The 26,213-nt window shown below is 40.7% G+C and overlaps 1 protein-coding gene across 3 annotated transcripts in view; it reads right to left on the bottom strand.

Annotated features, from left to right (window-relative positions):
* The window catches only part of UTP20 (UTP20 small subunit processome component), a 57,649-nt gene extending 33,758 nt beyond the window's left edge, over positions 1–23,891 (bottom strand). For all 3 annotated transcript variants that reach the window (XM_053406802.1, XM_053406804.1, XM_053406803.1), the window contains exons 1-23: positions 23,696–23,891; positions 22,880–22,960; positions 20,566–20,632; positions 18,810–18,942; positions 18,064–18,252; positions 17,573–17,654; positions 15,978–16,115; positions 15,006–15,161; positions 14,377–14,523; positions 13,184–13,318; positions 12,347–12,424; positions 12,065–12,243; positions 11,622–11,777; positions 9,344–9,432; positions 8,984–9,089; positions 8,304–8,454; positions 7,786–7,848; positions 6,972–7,130; positions 5,639–5,715; positions 4,541–4,620; positions 3,446–3,689; positions 2,147–2,365; positions 222–312 (exon numbers count right to left, since the gene is read on the bottom strand). In XM_053406802.1, the coding sequence (XP_053262777.1) occupies positions 222–312; positions 2,147–2,365; positions 3,446–3,689; positions 4,541–4,620; positions 5,639–5,715; positions 6,972–7,130; positions 7,786–7,848; positions 8,304–8,454; positions 8,984–9,089; positions 9,344–9,432; positions 11,622–11,777; positions 12,065–12,243; positions 12,347–12,424; positions 13,184–13,318; positions 14,377–14,523; positions 15,006–15,161; positions 15,978–16,115; positions 17,573–17,654; positions 18,064–18,252; positions 18,810–18,942; positions 20,566–20,632; positions 22,880–22,960; positions 23,696–23,740 (2,865 nt within the window). In that variant the 5' untranslated portion in view covers positions 23,741–23,891. The remainder of the gene's footprint in view (positions 1–221; positions 313–2,146; positions 2,366–3,445; positions 3,690–4,540; positions 4,621–5,638; positions 5,716–6,971; positions 7,131–7,785; positions 7,849–8,303; positions 8,455–8,983; positions 9,090–9,343; positions 9,433–11,621; positions 11,778–12,064; positions 12,244–12,346; positions 12,425–13,183; positions 13,319–14,376; positions 14,524–15,005; positions 15,162–15,977; positions 16,116–17,572; positions 17,655–18,063; positions 18,253–18,809; positions 18,943–20,565; positions 20,633–22,879; positions 22,961–23,695) is intronic.
* Between the last annotated feature and the right edge of the window lie 2,322 nt (positions 23,892–26,213).

Here is a 26,213-nt window from a genome sequence, read left to right as displayed (position 1 = left end):
CAGTTTAGTAGCAAACATTGGTGCAGGTTAATCAGGGATGACGTCCACAATACCACATTGGCAAACTTAACTGCTTCAAAAGATAACATATATTTTGCACAAGCATGCAAAAGGGATAAATAGCAAGTTCTACCAAAACATTTTGAAATTGGCATGGTCCTTGCAGGACAACAACTACACACGCATCTAAACAAAATTAAAAAGAAGCTCAGAAGTTTCACCTGAGTGTATATTTCATTCAATTTTGCTTCTAAATACAATGCACGTGGATTTGAAAATTGGGCAAACAGTTGCAAGTGGGTGATGAGCTGTCTGAAAAACAAATTGGAACACAGAAATTAACAGCAGAAAACAATTGTTCTGAGTCATCATTAAAAAATTTGATTTCCGGTAATGATTTTTTTTTAAAAAGTAGAAGGAAGTCTACTGAAGCATGTTCAAAGGCTGTTGAAAGCTAATAAAAACCAGGGTTTTCAACACAAGTGTATCACTCAGTAGTTCATCTTCCCTTTGCTGAAAGGAGGAAGAGCAAAATTTGGGAGAGGAGGAGAGAAGTTGTAATAAGTCATCCTAGTGATAAAAGTAGGCAGAACTGATCCAAATCCCCAGCTTCTAGTCATTCACAAATTAACTCAGCTTCTCATACTATCCTCACCCGATGATCTTTATTTCTTCACACATCACAATGAACCATGGTTTGCGGCTTACCATGGTTTACCATGATCAAGCAATATGTTTGTGTACACCACCGATCATTCCTGCTTCACTCATCCCCTGGCACAAGAGGAACAACCAGGCAGCCACTGTTAAGCTTGGCCTCCTGTTACATCCAAGTACATGGCAACTTCCAGTTAGCCTTAAACCATGGCTTGTCGCTGACATGGATTGTGGCTAGTCCCAGGTTCAGATGCAATGGAAAGTCAAGCTAAATTGTGTCTTCCTGATTAATTTCTTCTGCTCCCACCAAAGGAGGAGTGGAACAGGACCTATTAAACAGTGTGCAACAGTGTAAAACCATGAGCCAGAAATCATGCTTATCATGATGAGTGAACACAACCTGAATCTAAAGAATATGCACGTCATAGAAAAATTGTTATGTTTATATAATGCTATGGCTGCATACATTTGCTCTGCAACTGCAGCACAACCTTTAGAGCTAAATAGCAGCAAGTTAATTATGAAGACTTACTACTTGTGAGGCAGTCACTTTGTGTAACAGGCCATTTTCTCTAGGATAGAACAGCCCCTCAAGAATGCAGGAGTTGGTTGTCTCTGTCATAAACCTGCCACAATCTATTTGCACCAGAAAGTAAAGAATTTATGCTCTAAAGTTAAACAATAGTGGAAGGACACTGACAGAGAAATGACCCTGGGGTCAATAGAGGGGGGGAAAAACCTTCACTAAAGATTCATTAACACTTGGCCCATAAATCTTTTACTTCTTGAGTTACTGATATAGGTATTTTAAAAATTCCATTGAGGAACAAGAATTTTTGAGGCTGGAGTTCTGTCACAATCAAGAACAGCATTCCACACAAACACACAAGACTCTCTCAATCCTGGCCTACAATTCTCAGAATAGAAAATAATAGAATCAAAGAATTGTAGTGTTGGAAGGGACCCTAGGAATCATCTAATCCAAACCCCTGCAATGCAGGAATATGCAGCTGTCCCATACGGGGATCAAACCTGCAACCTTGGTGTTATCAGCACCATGCTCTAACCAACAGATGCAGAATTTTAGCACTACAGCAATGACCAGCCAGAACCAACCATGATTTGCAATCTTTCCATCACTGAAAGAGCTTTTGTTCTTTGTTTCATAGCGTGATTAGTATGTTCTCTTGTTACATAAGAGGTGGAGATCTTTTTATAGTTTGTGGGCCATATCATGGAGCTGTTTGAAAGCCCTCTGGAAGCAGCCTTGGACTGCCCTTTTCAACCTCCAATTTTTGATGGGCCATTCATGGGGGAGCAAGACCCACAAGCCAAATTACATTCAAAAGTGATCTTCTTCACCTTACACGTACACTGTGCAGAAGAAGAATATAAGTTTCACCACCCCAGCCCTCCTCTTCCCAACCTGATATTCTCCAATATTTGTGGGACAGAAAGTTTTCCTTCCCTGTAATTAAGTAAAGCTTACTTTGACGCAGCTCTTCTAGTCTTCCTTTTTGGCATCTCTTCCATCACTGGCTCTTCAGAAGTCTCCTTCTCTTCCTCATTCTCATTCTCATCCTTCTCATCATCTTTCATGGTTGTTGCATCTCCTTCCATGGTGAGGTCTCGTTTTACACTGCTACCGCTTTTCTTTCTAAGGTCTTGTGCTGGAGCTACTAGTGAATCTGCAGGATAGTATTCGTTGCTGTAAAAAGAAAAGCAAGAAAACAAAAAAGGGATGGGCTAGAACAGGGGTCAGCAATCTAAGGCCCATGGGCCAGAAGCGGCCCGTGGAGGTCGTTTGACTGGCCCATGAGCCGCCCCTGAACTGAGTTGCCCGCTCGCGCGCTGCGCTAAACCGGCACAGCATGGCGCAGGGATTCGCTTCTTCAGTGCCAGAAATCGCATCTGCACATATGCAGATGCTGAAAATCGCGGGCACGCTCGCTCACACACACGCACAATCCGGCCCACAGAGAGATATCCGCAGGACCGATCCAGCCCAGGCAAGATAAACCTTGCCACCCCCTGGGCTAGAACTCCTGCAGCCTGTTTGTAGATAGGCCTTCCTGCCTGTTGCTTCGCTCTTTTCAATTTATTCAAATGCCTCGGTAAAAATATATATTTCATGTTGTGATTACCTCACACGTCCCTCTCCTTAAGTCTCCACACAGGCTCCCTGTTATTTTATGCCCCAACCTCAAGCTCCTACTGCTTATATTTAATACTGACATTTAGCTACCTTTATAGCCTCTTTCCAGAAGTTGTTTGCCTGGTGGCGCAGAGCCACAGTGTTTATTTTCCAGATGGTGTGTTGCTGCCACTCGCCCACTGACCTCTCACCATCATGTCTTCCATTAAGTGGTAGCAAAACACCTGTTGGGGAGCTAGTGTTGCAGCTCCTCCCAACCAGGTAGGCCCTGTTTGACTGTCTGTCTCTCATCAACTCATGGAAGTTACTAGAACCTTCTATTTTCTGTTGTTCTATTCTTTCCTCTGCCTGGAATGCCCTCCCAAACCACCTCCCTTTTCTCCAACCATTTTTATCTACCAGAAATTATGTGCAGATCATGGCTAGGGCTAAGCTAATTTCTCACTAAGTTTTGAGAATTATTAGTGTACACACACACACCCATGCACACTCACACAAACGCACATGTCTGCACACAAATATAAAGCGATCCCTGAAGTTGTCTTAAAAATTGCACAGGTACTTTCGATAGCATTTAAAACCAGTACTCAAAAATTATTCCCTCTCTGGCCCACCCTCGGTGAAAATACTCACGTAATAAACCTTAAGAGAAGTGGAGAGAGTTCTCTAGACCTGGGCTCCACTCTGTCCGGAAATTTTGACATTGCCTTCCAAAGCAACAGCCTAAAATTCGCGTGATCTGTCCTCTCACTGCAGCATGTCTGACATTTCAGCTGCTCAATATACAAAGTTCTGGCGTCTCTTCCATGGATTCCTTCTCCTTGAGCATCCATAATGTCCCACTGATCTTCTTCCAGCTCATTATGTAGCTCTCTCTCTAGAGAAAAAGCAAAAATAAAATTATATTTTATTACTCTTTAGTAATAAAGCTTCTGATCATGTATTAGTACAAGGCCTTAAGTTCTATTTACTGTTTTGAAGGCACTGCAGCTAATACAGTACCCCGCTACTCTTGGAGGGTATGCCATTAAAAAGTGAGAGAACAGATTTATTAGAAAATGTTCCAACAAGCTGATGCAGCTATAGTTAAGACAAGTGGAGCCTAGGGCTGGGCGATGTTGGGTTTTCAACAACGCAGAATATCACCAGCCAAACATCGCGGTTTGGTGATATACCATGATGTTTTAAAAAGCTGCATTGGCCCCAGCCGGCAAGATGCCAGGTGAAACTGCAGCAGCTCTTATCGTGGGAGCTGAGGCACTTTCACCCCAGCACCTCACAAGCTGTGGCCCCTTGAGAGACCCACAGCTTTTCACCCCATGTATAAAGCTTGCTGAATGTCTTCAAGCACACATAACATTTGTATAGAGCAGAGGTAGCTATCATGGTCTCCTCCAGGTGCTGTGGGACTACCATCAGCATGGCCAATGGTCAAGGAAGGAGAAGCCTTGCTCCCACCACTGCATGTAGCCGCTCTATGCCTTGAAGTTGGACCAGTGAAAACCACTAGTTTCTTTTCTTAGGAAGAACAAAAGCAGCAAAAGGAAGGGAGGAAACAACTCTGAGACACTTGAACACCTCCTATTCTGGGGCTGAGAATGGAGTGGGAGACGAGAGAGGAAAAAACTCTCCTTCACTCTATGAAGTAAAAGACCCCTAGACTTAGTTCATGAGCAGCTCTGATCTTGGCTGGACTATTATGAAGCCATTAAAGTTGCTTTCTCTTACCAGCATAAATGACGGCCTTTTCCAAATGTTCGAAGTAAACTTTCCAAAACTGTTTGTTTTCCATTTCATTTGCATGAGAGCTAATTTAAAAAAAAAAGGGAGGGATGTAAAATTGGGCAACTTCAGCCTATAAACTAAAACTACAAATACTACTAGCATAAAGGAAGAAAAATAATACCGGTCAACTAGGAGTTGGCAAAGAAAGTATATAGCACTGCATTTCTATGCTGGGCATAGACGAGAGAGCTGTTGATCCCTCCTCTGTGCCCAGCATAGAAACCAAAGTGCTCCATTACTCCTCTGCCGGCCCACTCACTCCCCAGCATGGAATATCATGCACTACTGCTTGCAGATCTTGGTCAGCTAGGTCTACCAAGATAGTGCATAAAAACAAGGCTGTCCTATTTGGCTCACTGACACTATTAAGGATCTACAGCTTTCTGATATTAGTTGATAGGGCTTCCTTCTGGTCATGTGAGAATCCAAAAGTGCTTTGCAAAATGTTTGCAAAGCAGAAGACTAAATCTTGTAAATCGAGCAGTGGCCCTTCAGATGTTGATAGGCCCCAACTCCCTTCAGTCCCGGCCAGCATAGCCAATGGTCAGGGATGATGGAAGCTGGAGTCAAACAAAATCTGGAAGGCCAGAGGTCTCCTATTCTTGTTATAAATATACACTCCTATATGGGATAGTCATTCTCTTCATTATATGGGAAGCCTGGAATCAAATTTTAACTCAACCGCTGCTTTACTAGTGGGCTTCAACAGCCCATTCTGCTTCAGGTTCAGTTAAGAATGTGTAAAATGAGAACACTGCAAACTTATATTTATGAATAAGATAAAGAAATGTTTTGCACTATAAGCCTTAGGAAGCAGAGAGGACATTTTCTAAAATAAGGAATGAATTTGACCCAAATGCATGAAGATGCAAACCATTCACTTTTAAAACAGGACATTCAGCAATCCAACCAGAAATATGCCTTGCAATTAATTTAATTTCCCCACCTATCAAAATACACATAGAAATCTCACCCAGATCTATTTTGTATTTTATTTGTTTATACAGTTTTTATTATTCAGGAGTGGGAGGAAATACTTACGCTATAAGCTCAATCACAGGAACCCACAATGGATTGAAGTTGATATAAAGCATTCCCAGTAAATACCGAAGAGGCACCTAGGATAATATTTCAATATGGGGTTTTTTGTATCTTTAAACCATCGTTAATACATTTATTAGTGGTACTCATTCTCACAAAACCAAACATTTCCATTTAACATTTACAATCTGTTAATTTACCTGGTCCCTGTAAAAGCTCTAGTAACTCAATTGTTCTAGTAAATCAAAAAGTTTCCTCTCATTCTACTGTGACTAAGGAGAAAAAGCCTCAGAATATTAAGCCTGGAGAAATATCAATGGCCTGCTTCACTGCAATGGTTTCCCAAAATACATCTCCTTGTGTTTTGTAACAATATGTAAATGAATTATCCGTCTCCTCCTATAGCAGTGGGTGACAAAGTTCTTTAGGATGCCACTGCAAAGAAGGAAAAGCATGAACTGGCCTTCGATAGGTGCTCAGTGCATGGAGACGCACTCGGTGTATTTTCAGTTCCCCTCCACACATAGAACAAACACACAAAGAGGGATTGGAATCATTATTTCTGTCTTTTCAAAAAGAAAAATAGTACATACGGTAAAACAGGCTGCAAGTACATAGGTTTGCACTAGCCATTGGGAATTCTATTGCATCAGGTAATTGTGCAAGTTCCTCTGAAAATGTGTGGAGGTCAGAGGGTGGGGTCCAAGAGACCTTGCTTCCCCCCTCCATGCATTATATCTACAGATGAAGGATAGGCAAGGATAGATCTAGTGAAGCACTGCATCAAACCCATCCCTTGTAGTCTGTGCAATATACAGACCCTCCCCCAGCAAGCATCTGGCCAGTTATGACACCTGGCATTAGGCTAATGGACTAAAGACAACATTTGGGACAGATCAGAAAGACACGCTAATATTTTACAAATGCAAAAAGTAAACTTGGAGAACAGTAAAGGGAAACCAGTTTTTCTTCAAAAGAAAAACAAAAGAGAACCTCTTCAGCTGTAAAAGCACAGCTGCTAACAGAAACAAATCTCCCTTAATAGTTTTCATTTGTTTAGCAACAGCCAATTCAGAAATATAATTCACTGCCCACAGTTTTACATAGACAGGGGCTCCCCCATGTTCTTAAACAAAGGAGAAAAATAGGGCCACCTTTGTTCTGTGCATGACACGCAGGACCTGGATCTCAGCCACTACAGCTAATTTCTTTCTTGAAACCAGTTATCAAAACGCCCACATGTTAAGCCTATTATGATGAAGTACAAAAGGAAACTCAATCTGTACGTGACCTTGTTTAGCAAGAAGGGAAAAGCTGTAGCATGACATTTTACCTCCTGTAAAGGTCCCACAGGGGTCAGGGATTGGACTGCATCATGCCTCAGCTTCCTTAAGTGGAGCAGTTTCTCACGATAATCATTGATGCTTGCTGGCACAAGTTCAGCTTGAAGCAATATGGCAAATACAGACTGCAGCTCGCCCGCACCCATATCCTTAACAAAAGCAAAAGAAACAGCTGGTGTTACAAGATTTATGTAAAACAAGGCTTCGTGGAATCTTACAAGTTCCCTCACAGCTGTTAGAGGTCAGCTGAGGATCAAATATACCGTATTCACTCGAATTTAATGTGAACCATTTTTGGCCAATTAGACTTGACTGCAAGCTTGAAAAACACTGCTTACATAGCAAATACTTTTTTGGTTTCAAGGTTTTGAACATTGAAGTGCGCATTAGATTTGATGGTGCATTAAAATTCACATAAATACAGTATCAAAAAATGTACAGCAAAAACGGCAAGACAGTAAGAAAACAACAACACACCCAGCGACTGAGCTGTAGTGACACCAAATAATCATTTTCAGCCAGGAAAAACACACCACTCTTCATTTAAATTCAAGATATTCCTATTCACAACCACTCCCCTCCAAAAAGACAAATGTCTAAAACTCTTATGTTTCTCCTACACTTTTGCATAACTAAGTCCTCACTAAGCAGAAGATCTAAAGCTAAAATTACCTAGAAAAGAAGAACCTCAAAACAACATTCAATGGATTATGTAAAAGTAAAACTATACAATGTTTTATCTACCAGTGCAATCTTAGCTACTTAGGCAGCACCCAGACAACATTATTTTACAAGAAATATTACCTCACTCCCCACAGAAAGCTGGACATCGAAATGATTTAAAATCCTTATTGTCAACAGTCGTACCTATCAAAGGGGAAATCAGATTTCATTACATTTTTCATGCTGCAAAATCAGGTATAATGAAAAGGATGCAACTGAAAGGTATTAATTTATCATTTATTTACATAAAGTATTTTGCTCCTACTCCTTAGCCAAGAATAAACTCCCAAAACAACTTACAAATATCTTACAAACATCTTTTAGCCTTAAAATCTAAAACATGTGGCACATAAGTAAAAGAGATTGAGGGGGGAGGAGGAAAAAAGCGAACTCGTTTTCTTTGAACAACCAGCTGGAATGGAAGTTCATAGGGAAGAGGAGCCTAAATCGGCTGGTCTCTCAGCTGAGGGGATGGAGAAGCCTGCAGTCCTATGACAGACGCTCCCTGACCCGCTTCTCCATTAAGGAATTCTACCTCAATAGTAACTGTTTGGAAACACAATGCATTCAGCAAGAAACTGTTAGAAAATAAATGTTACCTTGGATACACTGCTTGAAATATTGGCTTGCAATTTTAAAAGCAATTCCATCAGACTCTCTTGGGACAGATGTTTATAGTACCCACACAATGCCAATCTTGTACAATAGAGATCAGCCAACAGCAAGGCAGATGGGTCTGAAGGAAATGCCCTGGGGAAAAGAGGCACGTTACTATCAGTCAATATATAATTAAATACAGTGGTACCCCTAGTTGCGTTCACCTCCGGTAACGTATCCTTCAGGATACATACGTGGCAAACCTGGAAGTATTTTCCGGGTTTTGTAGCGCACGCATGAGCAGAAGCATTCTATGCGCCGTGCGCATGCACAGAAGCGCTAAACCGCGCTGCGCACATGCGCAGAAGCAGCACCTCCGGTAGAGAATTCCTCAGGATGCGGCTGGACCTCCAGAACGGATCCTGTTCACAACCAGAGGTACCACTGTATAAGCAAAAATGGATGAGAAGTAAAATATTAATACTTAACGTGTGTGTTATTTGTCTTTAACCTGAAGCAAACTGTTGATCTGGCCATATGGTTAGAAATATCTCAACCCAATGATTACTACTGGCCAATGCATGCACTCTAAACTTTGGAAAACACAGCATTAAACAAGCACACACAAGCCCAACATATTGCTCCATATATAAAAGGCAAACTCCATCTCCCCATTACATACATCAACAAAGCCTCTATGCGTTCCACTGGTAACAGATCTAGAATTTCCAAGGATTCTGCTAAACTAAGCAGTGTGCTCACAGCTTGGCAGACCACAAACAAGCTTCCTGGGAAAACAAAACAGGAATAAGTTATATATTAATCCATACTTTGTGACTACACCCTTGAGGAGCGCTTTAACTTTAAAAAGTCTATACAAAATGCAAAAGACTGGCTGCTTTTCCATGTAATGCTAAATAAAGGTTTGGTGCACCATGAACAAGCTGCAATGAGGACTTCTGCAGAGATCGGTTTCACTTTCAAAGAATGCTGGTTTTACCCACCATTGCAGAATAATGAGAAAATACTTTCAACAGCTCACCTTTGCAAGGCTGTCCTGTCTCAAGAGCAGTGAAGAGATACTCAGCGTAACTTTTAACTTCTGGTAGGATTTTCTCTTTGACAAGCGGCCTGTTAGATACAGAGATACAAACTTAACACAGCTGCAGTGAAGTGTATAAGATAAAACCTAGAAAAAGTTACGCATCCTTAAGTACTAATTAAATAAAAGAAAAATGATATGTGTGTTTACTCAGAAGCAAGTCTCAAGTCTCACTAACTTCCATGGAATTTACTTCCACATAAGTGGGTTTAGCCCCCACAAACACACCCAGTGTTTTGACTACCCAGGGCTAGACTGATTCAAGCATATGTAATCAAACTAGCCATGACACCATTCACACAATTAGCAACTCCATTATTTGCTGCTTTAATGTACCTTTTAGGCATGGGGTTTGCTATCTTGATGTGGGGTAGTGGGCTTTAATCCTTTGCCCCCTTTCCATTGCAGTCCCAATCTTTATCATGGCAAATCTCCGCCCCCCCCCCCAAATCCAAACCACAAGTGTCAGGGGCCTACTCTGGCTTGTGACTACAAGAAGGGGCAAAAGGTTAACACCTCCTATACTCACACAGCAGGATCCCAATCCAGATCAAGCCTCCTGAAATTTACTTTTTAAAAGGCAATTGTCTAATGGCTAATTGTGTGATTGCCATTTGATCTGTTTCGGCCCTAACAATGGTCCCAACACCTACTGTAAGGCCAGTACTTCGAGTCATTGCTATGTAAACTTCAATTTCTATTTCAACTTGAGAAGGAACTTGCACACCTTTATGAATGAGCTTGAAGTCAGGTTTTATTTATTTTAAAATATTTATACCTCGCCTTTGCATATAAAAAAAGTTTTTTAAAAAACCAAAGATCAAATCACCAAGTCAATCAAAACAGCAGACCAAGGAACATAAACAGTTGAAAAAAAAAGCAATAATTTTTTTTTAAAAAAAGTCCTAAGAGGCCTTTTCTAAACAGAGAAGTAGGCTGGCCCTACTGTTAGGTAGAATGAGGCAACTGCCTTGAAGTGGCAGGTGCCGAGGGCTGGAGAACACTGACACAGTGTTGGGAAACAGCACCCCATTTGCCAAGTGCCTTCCACCTCTTGCAGAGCAATACCCACTGCACCTGAGAGAGGCTGTCTTGCTTGCAACATAGAAGGAAGGTATGGCTGCCAGTACAGTCTGGTTTTTTTGTACATGGAGCCCTTTGTCTCAGGCAGCAAAGCCTCTTGGGCCAACCTTGTAGCAAACGAAGGCAGAAGGCCAAAAAAAGGATGGGAGCAAAACTGATCTCAAGGACAGAGAATTTCAAAGCTTGGGTGTGGCAATAACTATAGCTTGCTGCACTGGCTAACTTGGATTAATTACCTGACAACCTGGTTCTACAGATTCAGTGGATATAGCACTCTTTCACTGTAAATTCCACCCATCTTCAAGTTATCCTACAATTTGTGAACTAAGATTAACATTTTCAGGGCTATTCCAAGTGACATGGGGCACTCTTCCCCCTCCCCTCAAACAAAAGAACAAAAAACCCTAGCCATAATACTTCAAAATCCTGCAACCCCAAAAAAGTGGTTGTCATGGCAACAGAAACAACCACTACATAAATGCCCTTGAATACTAATGGGATATGGAAATACAAAACAAGTTTTCATTGTTGTTGTTTTTAACTGTACATCTTTGGATTTGAAAAGAGTTCATTTTGATTAATCCTTTACCACAGCTTAAAACTGGGCTGACCGGAAATGCCAGAAATATCGCTTGAGTCAGCAATATATCAAGGGACAGCAATGAAGCAGCGAGTGGAATCAAGATGTGCCCCAAGATGGTTTGCAGTGTTGCAAAGGATGCAACTCTTGGGTCTTTTTCTTTCTTTCTTTCTTTCTTTCTTTCTTTCTTTCTTTTTTGCTTTTGGCACAGTCACTTTGTTCCAGCAATAGGTTTTAGGATGTGTTACTGCCTCTGTCTTTGTGCTACCAAATTTTTTTAAAAAAAAATCCTATCACAAAAAGGTGTTGAATCTTTAGAGGAAAGATGCAAAAGTCTTCTTTTCCAGGCCATCTGGGCTTTCCATAGAAGCAGGGTTTTATTTCTATATCCTCCCAATGTCACAGTAGACACCCCCAGCTCATTTGCTATGAGAGCCTAACATAGAGAAGAATAACTGCACTTGTTTGCTTTGATAGAGACTTACAAATCAGTGACCCTACATGTGGCCTACTTTTATAGAAACAAGTTAGTAAGTAAGCGCCTCACATATTCACCTTATGTGAGGAAGTACCACAAGAGCTGCCCAGGGTTTTGAAAGATCAGCCGTGCTTCTGTTTTCTGGTATCTGAATGCAAGACAGAATGTGATCCAAAACCGTCTTCTGTTCTTTCTCTTCGGTTCTTTTACTTCGCAACTGTCTTCTATTCAATCTAAAATTAAATCGATTGTATGCCGTTACAACAGATACATAAGATTGCCTGCAGGGATAAGTAATATGTGGCCTCCCAGATGTTGGTGGACCACAACTCCTATCATCCCTGACCACTGGGCCATCCATGCTGGTTGAGGGAAATGGACGATTGTCCACACGTTCCCTCGTCCTTGGTATTTAAAAGTAGCATAGTTTAGTTTCAAAACTTAAGTGACCAGAATAGAACATTGCAACCTGCCCCTTTCCCACAGATACAGCTCAAAAGCAACTGCTCAAGTCACATACCCTTTAGCAGATTCCGTAAAAACCAAGGGATACTTCTCAAAGGCCATCGAACCAACTGTGGGAGGTTCTGCTTTCTCTAGAATGAGTTTAGCCAGAACTGCCAAGGCCTCCTCCTGAACCAGAGTATCTTCTCCACAAATGCAGTGCTCAGCATACTCAAGGAGACTGGGAAGAAATTGCTGGAAAGGGAAGGAGACAAGACAAGACAAGGATCGCACTAACTTCTCTCTCCTTAAGATGCAGTTCTCAAGCTGCTGAAAAAGGGGTAAACATTTCACCTACCTTTTCAAATTGTTCCATTGGAAACATAACTTTAGAAAAATCCCATAGAGAACGCCTTTCAAATCCACCTCTGAAGATCTATTAAAAAGCACATGAACAGTAAATTGAAGTAAATAAAGACCTGGCTCCAGATTCATTGGGATTACTTTGAAGGACAATGGGAAATTCTGATTCCAAAAGATAATCTGCAAAAATCTGTTTGCTCCCAAAGGAAATTGAGACACAAAACTTACAAATTGGGGAACCACCCTATCTGTGGTGTCTTTTCCAGTATTTACTGCATTAGCGTACAGAAAAATAGTCAAAACTTGCAGACACGCACATCTCTTTAAATGCAGTTGTCAATGAGGCTGCTTGCGTATATGTACCCATGTGTGACAATATGAAACTGCACTCAGACATCTACCAGTAACTCAGTAATATCTACTCCAACTAAAGGTCTCAGGTGGACCTCTTATGCAGTCCTGCCACCAGAGGGGTCTGGGGAACCTTGCCACTTTGCTATGGCTCTCCCCTACGAAACTCTCTCAAGATATAGACTCAGATTTTTATGGCAAATAGCTTCCAACTACTACTTTGATCCTAGCAGTTCAGCTGCTCAGCTGGGAGGAGAGAAACTCTAGCATTTACATCCAGTTGCATCTGCCTGTATTGGTTGCCAGAAGAAAATAGATTTGTTCCTATTTCCCAAAGACTTATATGGGGAAAGTGAGCCTGTTCGCATATATTCACGCACAGAAAAGGGTAATGTATGAATCAAATCTTGCAGACCAGATGCTCAAAAGTGGAATGTTCATAATACAGTATTCAACTGAGTCCAGCCTAACATTTTGTTACCTTTTCAACAATTTCTTTGACCAATGAATCAGGCAATAAGACACTCTCATCAAGAAACAGAACAGAAATAACTTTAAGTAGAGTATCACGACAGGGCACTGAGAGGTCCGGTGTTTCTATCAGTTTTGTTAACGTCTGTGAAATGAAAATATGAACAATTAAAAACACACTTAGAAATTCCGGCAAGAAGAACTAGAATTCCTGTTTCTATCTGAAGTCATGAGTGCTAGAAGCTTTTTGTTGTTTGCTTAAATGAAATCTCTGATTTATAAGACTAGTCAGAAGTGACCTGTACAGTATCTATTTTTTTTTAATGCATCCTGCCTATTTATTGAAGGAGACTCAAAGCTGCTAACAGACAGTAAAAAAACAACAACAAAAACAGAATAAAACAGACTTTTTTTTAAAAAAAGAACAATAACCATTCAAGCAGCACAAAGAAATATAAGAAATGAGCTGGCAAAATTGTAGAATTAACCAAAGGCCTTTTCAAAAAGCTGTCCAGGTCTTCATTAGTTACCTAAAACAGTATAGTAGTGGGGCCTAAGACCACAGTTCATCACATCTGGAGTCTTGCCTATCCCTAAATCTTTTTGATACCACATTCCTTTGCACTAAGAAGAGTTTGGATTTGATATCCCGCTTTATCACTACCCCTAAGGAGTCTCAAAGCAGCTAACAATCTCCTTTCCCTTCCTCCCCCACAACAAACACTCTGTGAGGTGAGTGGGGCTGAGAGACTTCAAAGAAGTGTGACTGGCCCAAGGTCACCCAGCAGCTGCATGTGGAGGAGCAGAGTCGCGAACCCGGTTTACCAGATTACGAGTCCACCGCTCTTAACCACTACACCACACTGGCTCCCTTCCTTCTTGAATAATATCTCTGACATAGCACAACAATATAGCAAAATAGTCAGTGTTGTAAAAGAAAAAAGGGAATCTAGATCAACAATGAATCCATCAGGTTATTAGTCATAGACCAACAGTTAATCTAGATCAACAGAATTCTTGCCAAGCTGCTGAAGATGACTAATAAATTTCACTCGTAGCTGCACCCTCTCTACCACTAGATCCAAATCCTTGAAATAATCTCAAAGACAAAGCTAAACAATGCTTCCTGCTTCCACCTTGCTTCATATCCTCTCTCATGCCAGATGTACGTGATCTGTTCTAGCAGAGGAAAGTTTTACTGACCTTACAAACTTCTTCAGGCTGAACAATTTTGGAGCCTTGTGCATATTCTGCTAAGATCAAATACACTTGCAATACCCTCTCAATCTGTTCAGAAGCTTCACAGCAGTTGTCCTTCGTTATCTTTTCTTGCAGTTCAAGTATTGATTTCTATGTGTTTGATTAAAAAAAAAAAGGTTTTGCACTCAAAAGTCAGACGTTTCCATAGTTGTTGTTGTTGCTGCTGCTTAACTAGACAAAAGGTTCTTCAAAAAAAGTGCAATTCAGTGGTTTATAACCTTATTTCTCACCCCTTTACTCAGACCACATGAATGGGACTTCATGAAGAATGGACATCTCAGACAAAATACAAATTTTGCTTGTTATTCACAATTACAAGCAGCTTTTAAAAAGTTTTTTAAAGTTTTATATATTAAGGACAGTGTTTTCCCACCCAATTCTACAGGCAACATTGTTAAAATCAATCAGCGTGTGTAACATCATTCATTTCACTGTTGACAACAGTAAAATAACATGGTTCTGGATACCTGCCAACTCACCACATGACTTTCCCATCTCCTGCCACATACCACCATAATTCAAAGGAGGGGAGAGGGGAGAGCCCCTTTCTATTTTAATTAATTACAACTCACTTGCAAGCATCTGAAAAATACACTGAAATGTTCTTTATAGATGAATCCAGCAGCTGATTTTGCCATATGTTTGAAAGCTTCACCAACCAAGTTCCAGGAGAGGGTCACTTCTGTTTCTGTAAGTGGCCCCAGCTTTTTCAGAATTAATGTTATAACCTGTGGGGGGGGGGAATTACACGCATCTTTAATGTTTTAAAATAGTTCACATTAAAAGTATTTTTCACTCTAACCCTGGTCATAAACTCATTTACTTCTCAATAAATGACTTTCAGCTTAAAGGAGGCTACTGCTGCTTCATGGCAATCTGATCCTTTATGCAAGATTAGCGTTATACAGGGTGAGTCCTTTAAAAGAGGCCCTGTGGATACAGAGTGCACATGTTCCACAGGGCCTCTTTTAAAAGACTCACCCTGTACAACTAGGAAAGTTTTCTATCCAAAACCTATTTTGATTATTTATTTATTTATTCATACACACATACTCGTTTATTTGTATATACCGCCTTTTCCTCCAAAGATCTCAAGGTGGTGGTATACATGTTTTTTCTCCACTTTATTTCACAACAACCTCATGAGGTAGGGTAAGCTGAGAGACAGTGAATGACTCAAGGTCGCCCAGTGAGCTTCATGGCTGATTGGGGATTTAAAACCTGTTCTCCCAGGTCATAGAGTCCAACACTCTAAGCATTACACCACATTCCATATATTTTACACACACACACACACAGTTTATCCTTATAGAAACTGTGCCAAGTAGTGAATAATTAAATAATTTTTCAAAAAGAAAAAAGAACTAGAGATATAATATCCTGAAAGTCTTCTTGAAATAAATTTGCTATTTGTCTATTGGGTTGAGGGGGGAATTTAGGGCAAAACAACCTAAACCAGTCATCTATGGAAGCAAGTTAAAAATTCACTCCTGAATCAGGCACTTTATAATTTTCCATTTGCTTCATGCACTTGGATTGATTACCGTTTCAGCACAGGAATGGAACATGTTCCTAACGCCTTTGCACGTCTCAAAAATCAGCTGTCCGACACCTTCTACTTTTTCTGGGTGCATTTCCAAGTCATGGAACATTACGTTTAAGAGAGCATTTTGGTCTGAAACCTAGGAAACAAAATTACAGTTCGCACCCCTTTTATTTTAATTCATACATACTACTTAGAAAGGCTAATTAAAATCCCTGCCATTACTCTTACCTCTTACACTCCCAGCTTTATATTGGTGCTACAATGTATATAAACTAAATGGAAAAAAATAGATTTCAAGCATCATAGCATGCATTAGTTACATACTTTACCTGTCCTTCTCAGGAACCGGGGAATGTCTTCTGATGTTACACTGATCAAGCTTCTTTTTACATTGAGCTGTCCATGTTTTGCAGACTGAAGGCTATCGTGCTGTGGAAACCACCAGTTCCCCAGCAGAGTTGCTATCAGTTCAAACATGCAGACAAGCCTTTTACCCATGAGCAGCTAGTAATGCAAGCCAAGAGCAAAAATCTCCCCAGTGGCAAGCATATTGCCAGAACAAAATAGAAACCAGTGAGGTGCCCAAAGCCATTAACTGACCACCCTAAAAGGTCCAGCTTAAATAGTATCCTAACAATAAAGTAAAGGAGTGCACTATCTCAAAGAGAAAACACGAAGGTGATAGGTGCAAGAGGATCTGTTTACAAACTGGTCATCAGATTTCCCAATACATTTCAAACATTTGTGTTCTTCAGGGGAAGTGGTTCAGCATTTGACCAGTAAACTAATGTCAGAAAAGTTGCTCCAAGTTTTGCTTTTTCTTATTATTCTGCTATGTGGTGTAGTTGGAAATTGCACCAGTTACTAAGAACACTACAGTTACCGTCACTGTTCTACAACAAGCAGAAAAATCTAACCTACCTAGTGCCTTCTACCTAGTGTCATGTTTAATACATGGCATCTCCATTTAAAAAAGGGGGGGTCAGGGAACATGAGAGAGGAAAAACCTCAGAGAGCTGCTACTAGTTAAAGGTTACAATGCTGGCTAGATGGTTTCACTCATTGGCTTTATTCGCATGTCACAATAAACTACAGCTAATGGCTTACCATGACTGCACCTTACTGGTCTGTTTGTTTCCTCTCTTGGTCTAACTAGCATGGAGGAGACAAATGGCTTAGCATTCTGTCAAACCAGGGATTGTGGTTTGTTTCATTCCTAAAAAAAGCACCTCACAATCAATAGCAAAGGTTTGTTATTGACTCACTGGTTTTGCAAACCACAATCCCTGGTTTGGATGCAGTGCTGAGTCAGGGATCATGGTTTGTTGTTTCCACTAAGGGAGAACACAGCCCAGAAAGGCGCACTCATAACAAATCATTGCCTATGGTTTACCGTGACATACAAAGTGGGCCACTATAAAGCAGTTTCATAGGTACACTGAACTAAATGGATGACAGTCATTTCCTTCAAACTAGAGATGCCTAGTAACACTTTGTATTATGTTAAATATTAAAGCTGCAGTGGTAAACTTGATTTGAACAGAAGGCGCTTCTCTTTTTACACTCTCCTGTCCCCGCCCCAACATCACTTACCTTCCTCATCAGGAAGGTGAAGCTTTCTGCTGCAAAATTTCTGATGTGCTCTTTATGGTGAGCCAACAAGGTGCTGTACAATCTGCAAGTACAACATTCAAATATAAATATAAGATCAATTCGTTTCTCCAGCAATGCTTCCTGGAATCCATCATCGGACGCAAAGCAAATTTATTAACACATATTTTATACTGATTTAATCATGGCCATAGCTCAGTGGTAGAACAAACCAATAGTAAACATGATAGGCATTCTTGCTTCCCTTACCACACTGCCCAATGAACATAGCATTTTCTTCTCAGTAAATTTAGAAGAGGGAAAGAACTAGGCTGCAGTTGTGTGCACACAGAATCAGGGCCATTAGCTATCACACTGGTTATAAGAATCAGAGCTAAAAGGGACCAAAAGCTTTTCTAGTCTAACTCAAAGAGTGCAAATGATGAAGAATAAGACTCGTGTACTGGCCATGTTGTTGTTGTTGAAAAACTTACCCATAAATATTGGACATGTCCTTCACCATCAGCCGCCATAAGTATTTGTAAAGGTAAGAGAGACAGGTGAAAGTCCATTCTAGCAGCTCCGTATCCTGGGTATCCAATAATTTTGTAATGGACAGAAAAAAGTCTTGGAAATGAGGATAGAAATCTGTCTGGAGATCACGAGCCAACTGCACCACTAAGCTGTATTGAGATACATAAAGCAGGAAAACGTAAGTGGTGCCACATTATAATTTGAACACACACATCCCGTGATGATTTCAAATAATTCTGGGGGAAACCTCACTGTCCCGTGGTCTGCTCACAAGTGAATGCATTTGTATATCGTATGGCCCAGTGTACTCCTGAAGTTCATCACAGCTAACATAACCTCATTACAGTCCTGTGTGATGAGCATAGTTAATATCATTCCCACTCTGGAAAAGAGAGCCTAGGACTCAGTGGCAGAGCTTCATGCTCTGGCACCAGGGGGCGGGGAGCAGACAGGAGTGGGGCTGGCATGCATCCTGGGGGCGTGGCACCCAGCATGCGGGGCGGGGGCAGCTGCAATGACACTCCACCGGGATCGCGCTGCCGGGGGCGGTGCGCTCCCGCTGCACTCCTCTTCCTCCGCCAGTGCTAGGACTGAGAAACAGTTAACTGCCCAAAGATACCCAATGGACTAAAAAGAACAAAGGGTCTTCCCCACCTGTGAACAGAAACTCAGAAGGTATATTTTAGATACTGCAGTAGGTACTTACTCCAAAAGAGGTTGGAAGGCAAGACTGTCTTTCACTTGCAGGTGGGTTTTCAAGCTCTGCACAATGTCATTCTGATAGTACACCAGCTGGTTGAAAGACTGGCATTTGTTGACTACCTGCCTGTAGAATGTCACTGTGTAAAAAACAAAACAAAACCTTGATTTGTTTCATGGAGTTTCAGGAACACTAATCTACTGAGTTCAGCAGGAATTACTCCTAGGTTAGTGTATACAGGATTGCATCAGCATTAGGCCCTAGAAAAAATGGCCAGAATGCATTACCCGTGCCTTCCAGCTCTTGCTCATATTACAAGGCTCCCAGCTTTAAAGGCTCAAAGCCAGCAGGTGATTAAAAACCATATACCCATGGAGTACAATCCCAGCATGCAAGACCCGTAATGCATAATGGGGACACCCCCTCACAGCTCCTAGCATGGCTCACTTGCGTGACAACAGCCTATTCAAACACAGGCTCAAAGGTTAGACCTTTCTGGGAAAGAAGGAATTGACTGTGCATGAAGCTTTAAAAGTGGCTTGTCAGGTCAAATGATTTCTGTGCCAATTTCTCTCTCCATCTCTGTCTCTCATACATACACACATACATACACACACTCTAATTATCGTGAGCAAACAAGGGATTAACTGTGGCAAAGCTTTTGGCTGGAAGGTATGACTGGAAAATACTTGTTCCACAAGGAAGAAAACTAAAATATCTATTTTGGAAACAAGAATCTGTTGCTGAAATTTTATGAAAGCTTTGTAAAAGTGAAGAATGGAAACACCGTTAGCAGCTTTCTGCCCCCCTCCTCTCTCATTACTGGAAAATGCAAAGCCACAACTGCAGATAGAGTGGAATGACTATAGATAGCACTGTTCATCGAGATCTAGAACCCAGTGCTGGATTTGGGGTCAATTTGCAAGGCCATCCAACAGATAAGTGCCACTGTGACAGAAGAAGGAAGAGGAGGAGGAGAAGAGAGAGAAAAATAAAGAGAAAGAAACATATGGAAGCCTTTTTATTGTGCATAATGGTTTATGCTTACAATGCTATTGGGGTGATCATCCTATTTGTGTATGCATTTTGGGACTGTCAAACAGCTTAATTTCCATTCTGTGCATATCCTGTGATCTCCCACAGAAATCCTGTAATTTTCCCTAACACAAAAATTTTGCCGGGGGGGGTTCTCACTTTTGCTGCGCTGTCAGGTACACAGAATTGCTCTAGTACAGCACTGGCCAAAAGAACTTTAGCACATCATTGCCAAGCCTGATCCAATCTCTCTTCTCCAGCTATTGCTGTACCGTTAAGTGTAGTGTAGTGTAGTGTAGTGTAGTGTAGTGTAGTGTAGTGTAGTGTAGTGTAGAAGGGCTAGCCTATGCTGGTATAATGCCCCTAATCATCCCACGTGGACCACAGGTCATGATACTGCACTGATGCACCACTGATGAGATTGGGCTACTGAAGAACTTGTGCTGATTATATCAATGTTAGGTTAAACAGCAGGAAACATAAACAAAACATCCTGCCAGCTCTAATCTAGCACTGAAAATTGCACAGAAATCAGCACAGGAAAGGCACAGCATATTCATCTGATGCACTCCATGTTCAAAATGTATACATATCACTAAATGTATATTAACTGTTAGATTGTGTGCAAACCCTTACTCCCAACATACATTTCCAACAAAACAGCAACACTTTTATACAACACACAATGAGAAGTATTAATACAAAATATTTTGGGGAAAAGATATACCAAAATGGCGAGTAAGGTTCAGCTCCCTCCATTTCTCGAGTCCTTCATGAAAATATGTTTCAACCTCCTAGCAAAATCAAGAGTGTATATTAGTTAATATATATTCGTATGGAGCAGTTCAGGCTTGATTAAGGAAGGAATGCTTAAGTAAAAAGCCTTCATGGGGTGGTGCAATATTTATGAAGTATTAAGCACAACTGAATTATTCCATTTTTCATTTAAACATTTACACAAGTGTTTGCAAAACTGGAGCTGTTACCTAGAAATAATTATAACAATTATAACATTTGAAAATAACTGAAATTGTGAAAAGCATGTCAATTCTTATACAGCTGGTAATCACATATTACAATCAGATGGCCATGATCCAACAACAGTGGAGCTGGAGGGAGGGCTGCACAGACAAGATAACTTTCTATACCTTCTCTGGATTAGAATTTATGTGTGCAAATAACAACTCAATATATAAATTCAGCACCCCAAATGGACAAACAGACCTGTCTAAGACTACACCACTTGAAGTTGCAAATGGATGATCCTATGTTGGAATGCTGCCCACAAACGGGAGGATATATTTGAATGTTCAACTTACTTGACCTATAATATCTAGCTGTAAGGTAATTGGTATTATCCACCCTGTAAGGTAAATTGGTATTACTGTCCCATTTCAGGTGATGGGATGGGGCAAGGTGGAGAGACAGCATCTTATATCAGGCCACCTAGTGAGGATTTGATGGTAGAGGCAAGATTCTAATCAGGACCATCCTGAGTCACAGCTGAGTCTCTCAATTTCTATACTAAATGCACAATCTCTCATGCAGAAAGGCAGCATGTCAAGGTTCTTTGTATAAACTTGTGCCTAATTTAAGCACACATTCATATTTATCATTACAAACGGCAAACAGTCCAAATAATGTGAACAAAGAAAATGAATTATGCGTTGAAGTTTCCCCCATATTTTGAATCATTCTTTTCACATCTCCAGAAACAAAACATGTTTGAAAATAAAAGTAACTCTGACTTACATACACAGGTTAACAGCTATTTATTATTTTCCTACTACACAGGACTCTAGGTAAATTCACATACTATTGCTGATCTGTTTCAGCAACTGGGTTGCCTGGCTGCCACCAATACACACAAAAAAAGGCTTATGGACAAGACAAGAGCAACATACAATGTATCCAACAAAGTCGTCTCATTTGCACAAGGACTGAAATGCACAATTGAACTTTTCCTCCCTCTCCTCTTCCTGTGCCCCTCACCCAAATCTGCACACAGGGAGGAGGAAGGGGAAATTCCACTGCGCAAGCATAAGTCCTTGCATGAACAGAACAACTTCACTGGATACAACCCAACAACCTTGACCTTGCTCCCATGACTCTCAATACACTATGAGTGTGGTTAACAAATACAAAGACAGAACATTTATTGTTGATTTTGAAAGGAAAAATATTTACTATAGCACTGGTAGACCAACACCCTAATCTCAAAGGGCTGGTCTTGCAGGAAATGTTGACAAAAACCAAAGGTCATTATTAATATTTTATTATATATTTCATAATTCCTAACTCCCAGTAGACTGGCCACAAAGCTGATCAAAAACCACAAGCATAACACAACAGCAAGAGAAAGGAAGCTGATCCCCATATGTGTTGCATTAACTGCAGCCAAACCACCAGAAGCGGGAGGGAGGGTCTGCATGCAATATACTGTTTCAGACGTTGCTGTTTCAGACAGATGTGGCATGATGGTATACAATATTTTTCCCCCATCTGTACAATGAAAATAATTGTTACTCCCTATAAGGGCTTTCTAGAGCAATCATAGAGCTTTTATCAGGGCCTAACAAACTTATATAGTGGAGATATTTAAGCCAGAACTCAGCTGTGGCAGTCCCTGCATTGATTGCTACAGGCTCAGATACAACCAGTGACGGTAATTGTAAACACAACACATCAGGCACCTATTCTATTAATGGCTGCCTGTTTCAGTTCCAAGTATGCTGCTCCCAGCAGAAAGCTCTCTATCTTTTTTTAAAGGGTCACAACTTTATTGAATTCAAAGGATCTGTAGTAAATTAGCACTGTAGCTAATAAATTAGCCACCCCAGTAACTAGATCAAAGGGATGTGAGGATGTACAATGTCTACCACCGTCTTCATCCCATGTCAGGTGACCCTACCATGGCTCAGAACTAGGCAGCATCCTGTAACTGAGCTCCCAGCACCTCAACACCCACATCCAACACTGAATAAGATAACACTGAATAAGATGACACCTAGACAGATGAAAAACAACTACATTAATCTTACCTCAGCATAGCTCCCTGTTCTGTCAATGCGATGAATAATGTCAATATTTACATTGCTTAAGCGTTCCGAGAAGGTGAGAAACTGTAAAAAAAGTAATAAATAAACAGGAGTTTCTTGTGGTTTTTTCCCCAGTTATCTTTGAGACATCAGGCTTATCAGAAAGAGTAAGATTTTATATGGCTGTCCCTTCTAATGATATTTCATACATAGTCACATGGTACAGCCCATAGAATTGAATGAAATCAGACTCAAATGGGCCAGACAACTTATTTGAAATCAGAAAATGTTGTCTAATCTTCTGTACTGTTGCAGGATCTTCCATATTCATAGTTAAGAATTATCTGCAATTTACAGTGTGCTAGAAGCACAAGAGACACACCACAAATAAGTGGGAAAACTTGCAGCGCTTCACAACACTACACAGTAGGACAAGGTAAGGTTTCAGAGCCAAGCAGAATACTTTAAGAACACTGATAGTTTTCCTGCTGTTTTGTTAGCAGATGAGTGTCAAATGCCACACACAGTTACTATTTTGGACTGCCCAGGGCATAAGCAAGCTTTTTTGTGTGGTGCTGTTTGTTTGCTTGCAGTAACTACAGATTTCCAAAACTTGTACAGGAAAGCAAAAAAGTTGCGCTACTCTCCAACTTCTTTTGCTTCTGTACCACTCTGCTCCAATGGCTTTTTAGAGTGATATGTAACTGAATATCAAATATACTATTTCGCCAGTTCGGCGAACCGAAGCCCTAAGCCGAGCTCTTAAAAAGGTCCGGGTTTCTGATCCACCCGACCCGACCCCGCCGTCCCTTATCTTACCCTGTGCGTGTTCTCGGACTTGTGAGAGGACGATTTGGTCTTCATGCCTCCGTGAATTAGCAACAAACTACCTTTTGAATGATGGAGATTGAATATTTTAAAAGTAGCTACTTTAAGTCCGCTCGATTTTCCAAAAAAAGAGACACATATACACACGTGCGGCACTATTAGCTGGGGGCTGCCATCTTGGCTAAAGGATTCTGGGATGAGGCTGTCACGTGAGGAGCGGGGGTGGGAAGGAAAGAGTGAAAGCTGATTGGTCTGTGGAAACTAGAAGGGGCGGAGGAATACGACGCCCGGGGAGGTGGAGTTTGCAGCTGCAAAATAGTTTGCTTCAGAACCAGAGAAAGCAAGAGTCGTACAAATAAAAAGTGGGAACGAAAAAGTGTTTGCGACTGTACAGTATATACTTCCCTAATTAGCTATCAGTCGTACTCTCGCGTATTTTGTATTTCTTGTACTTCCTCTAATGCCTTTCATCCATCTTTAGGAGGGGGGGTTGTGTATTATTTGCTTATATGAGTACAGTATTTGGTTGTGTTGGAAAACCTGCATCTGATTGTTATAGGAGAAGCATTTTCTTGCTCTTTGACTATCCCGTCTGTTTCTTTTAAAGAACGGGAAAGAAAAATATTGAATGACTGTAAAGAACAGGAGGCTGCCTGCGCTTTCTCACTGAGCTACCACATAATTGCTGGCAGAATAACATTTCTATGGGGAGGGGAAAACGTGCGTGCAAAATGAATTTTACTCTAGTTCTGGAGACGATAGCACACACTGCAAAGAAATATTTATTGCATTGTTTGTTCGTTGAATAAAAATATTCTGGAAGTCATGAGTCTTGCCTAACTGACATATCAAAATCTTCACGTGTCTAGTGCAGTTACAGCAGTAAACCCCTGTGGAATCTACTTTTAGCCTTTTCCATATAGAGCTTAAAGTCAGGGCCAACCCACTCATGAGGCAAGGTGAAGTGACCATCTCAGGCAGCAGGATCCACAATGGCAGCAGATCCCATGGTGATCTTTATTTCCCTCCTTGTTCCTGATGTAGAACTTCACTCACCCCTTCTTCCCTGGTAGAGAAGGACAGGATGCTGTTTTGTGGTTGCCTCAAGTGCAGAAATTTCTTGGGCAGGCCCTGCTTAAAGTGCTATAAAAGTAAAACCATGCAAAAATAGTTTAACCAGAGACTATGCTGAGATAACAAAGATTAATATGTCCACAGACTATGGTTATAGGGTAATACCACCTTCAGTTGTAAGCAGTCATCTGAACAGGGCTGCAGGAGCACAGTTAGTGCTGACTTTACAAGGTCAATTGTTTGGGCACCATTCACTTCAAAATTGTTCCTGAAGGCTGCAATCCTAACCCCACTTACCAGGGAGAAAGCACCATTGAATCCAATAGGACTTACTTCTGAGTAGGCATGGTTAGGCTTGCATTTATTCTAATATGTTTATCCTAGAATTGTAGAGTTGGAAGGTATGTCAAGTGCCATCTAGTTCAAACCCCTGCTTTGCAGGAATCTCAACTAAAGCATCCTTGACAGATGGTCAGCCAATCTCTGCTTAAAAACCTCAGATAAGCAGAGTCCACAATCTCCCAAGGGAGTCTGTTCCACTGTCAAACTACTCTTACTGTTAAACTTCTTTTAATTGCCTCTAATTGTGTTATAATTGTTGTTTTATATTGTACTTTCCATAGCATGATTTATTTTATTCATACTTGTATACTGCCATGATATCCACATAGACAAATAATGGTCTAGATTTCTTAAACAAATTAATACAGTCATATTCATCTTCTAGGTTCAATGCTGCTGCTGCTGCTGCTGCTGCTGCTGCTGCTGCTGCTGCTGCAAATATGAGCTATCAATATTGCAAAGCTCAGGTCTTACTACATGTCAGATACAAATACTTAGAAGATTACGACTGTTCCATGTCATGTCAAATAAAAAAATTTAAATAAAGAGTTGGTAGTAGCAATAATTATTCAGCGCAGAGTTAGAAAAAAGTCAAGTTTAGCAAAAGAGATTTTCATTAAGTATTTAGCAAACACTGCATTGTAAATATGAAGTGCTATTTTTCTAAGACAGGATGTACTTTCATCTGTTTCAATTCTGATTAATTATAAAAGGCATTGTGTCTTTTCAAAAAACAAACACGATTGCTGTGACATCAGAGGATGGCAAGAATGGAAAACCACTAATGTCAAGTGAAGAAAGAACAAGCAATCTTTCCCTGAGAGCTGCTGATTCTAATTAGCTTCCTGGTGAACATTTAGCTAAGGAATTAGTTTCCTGGTGAACATTTGTCAGCTCTTTAGCTTACATTAACTTGGAGTTAAGAAACTTGTTGAATCATACATCAGTTTTTGTAAAACTAAAAACCTTATACAAACAAGGGTCTAAAACCAAAAGGTTAAAGCTCAGATGGGTGTAACCCATAGCATTAAGAAGGGCATTAAGAAGGTAGCATTAAGCATGGGCTTAACTACCAGTAAATGCTATCTATGTT

Source organism: Podarcis raffonei, chromosome 10, assembly GCF_027172205.1.
Source record: "Podarcis raffonei isolate rPodRaf1 chromosome 10, rPodRaf1.pri, whole genome shotgun sequence".
NCBI classification, from domain to species: domain Eukaryota; kingdom Metazoa; phylum Chordata; class Lepidosauria; order Squamata; family Lacertidae; genus Podarcis; species Podarcis raffonei.
This window is presented reverse-complemented; position numbering and strand designations above follow the sequence as displayed.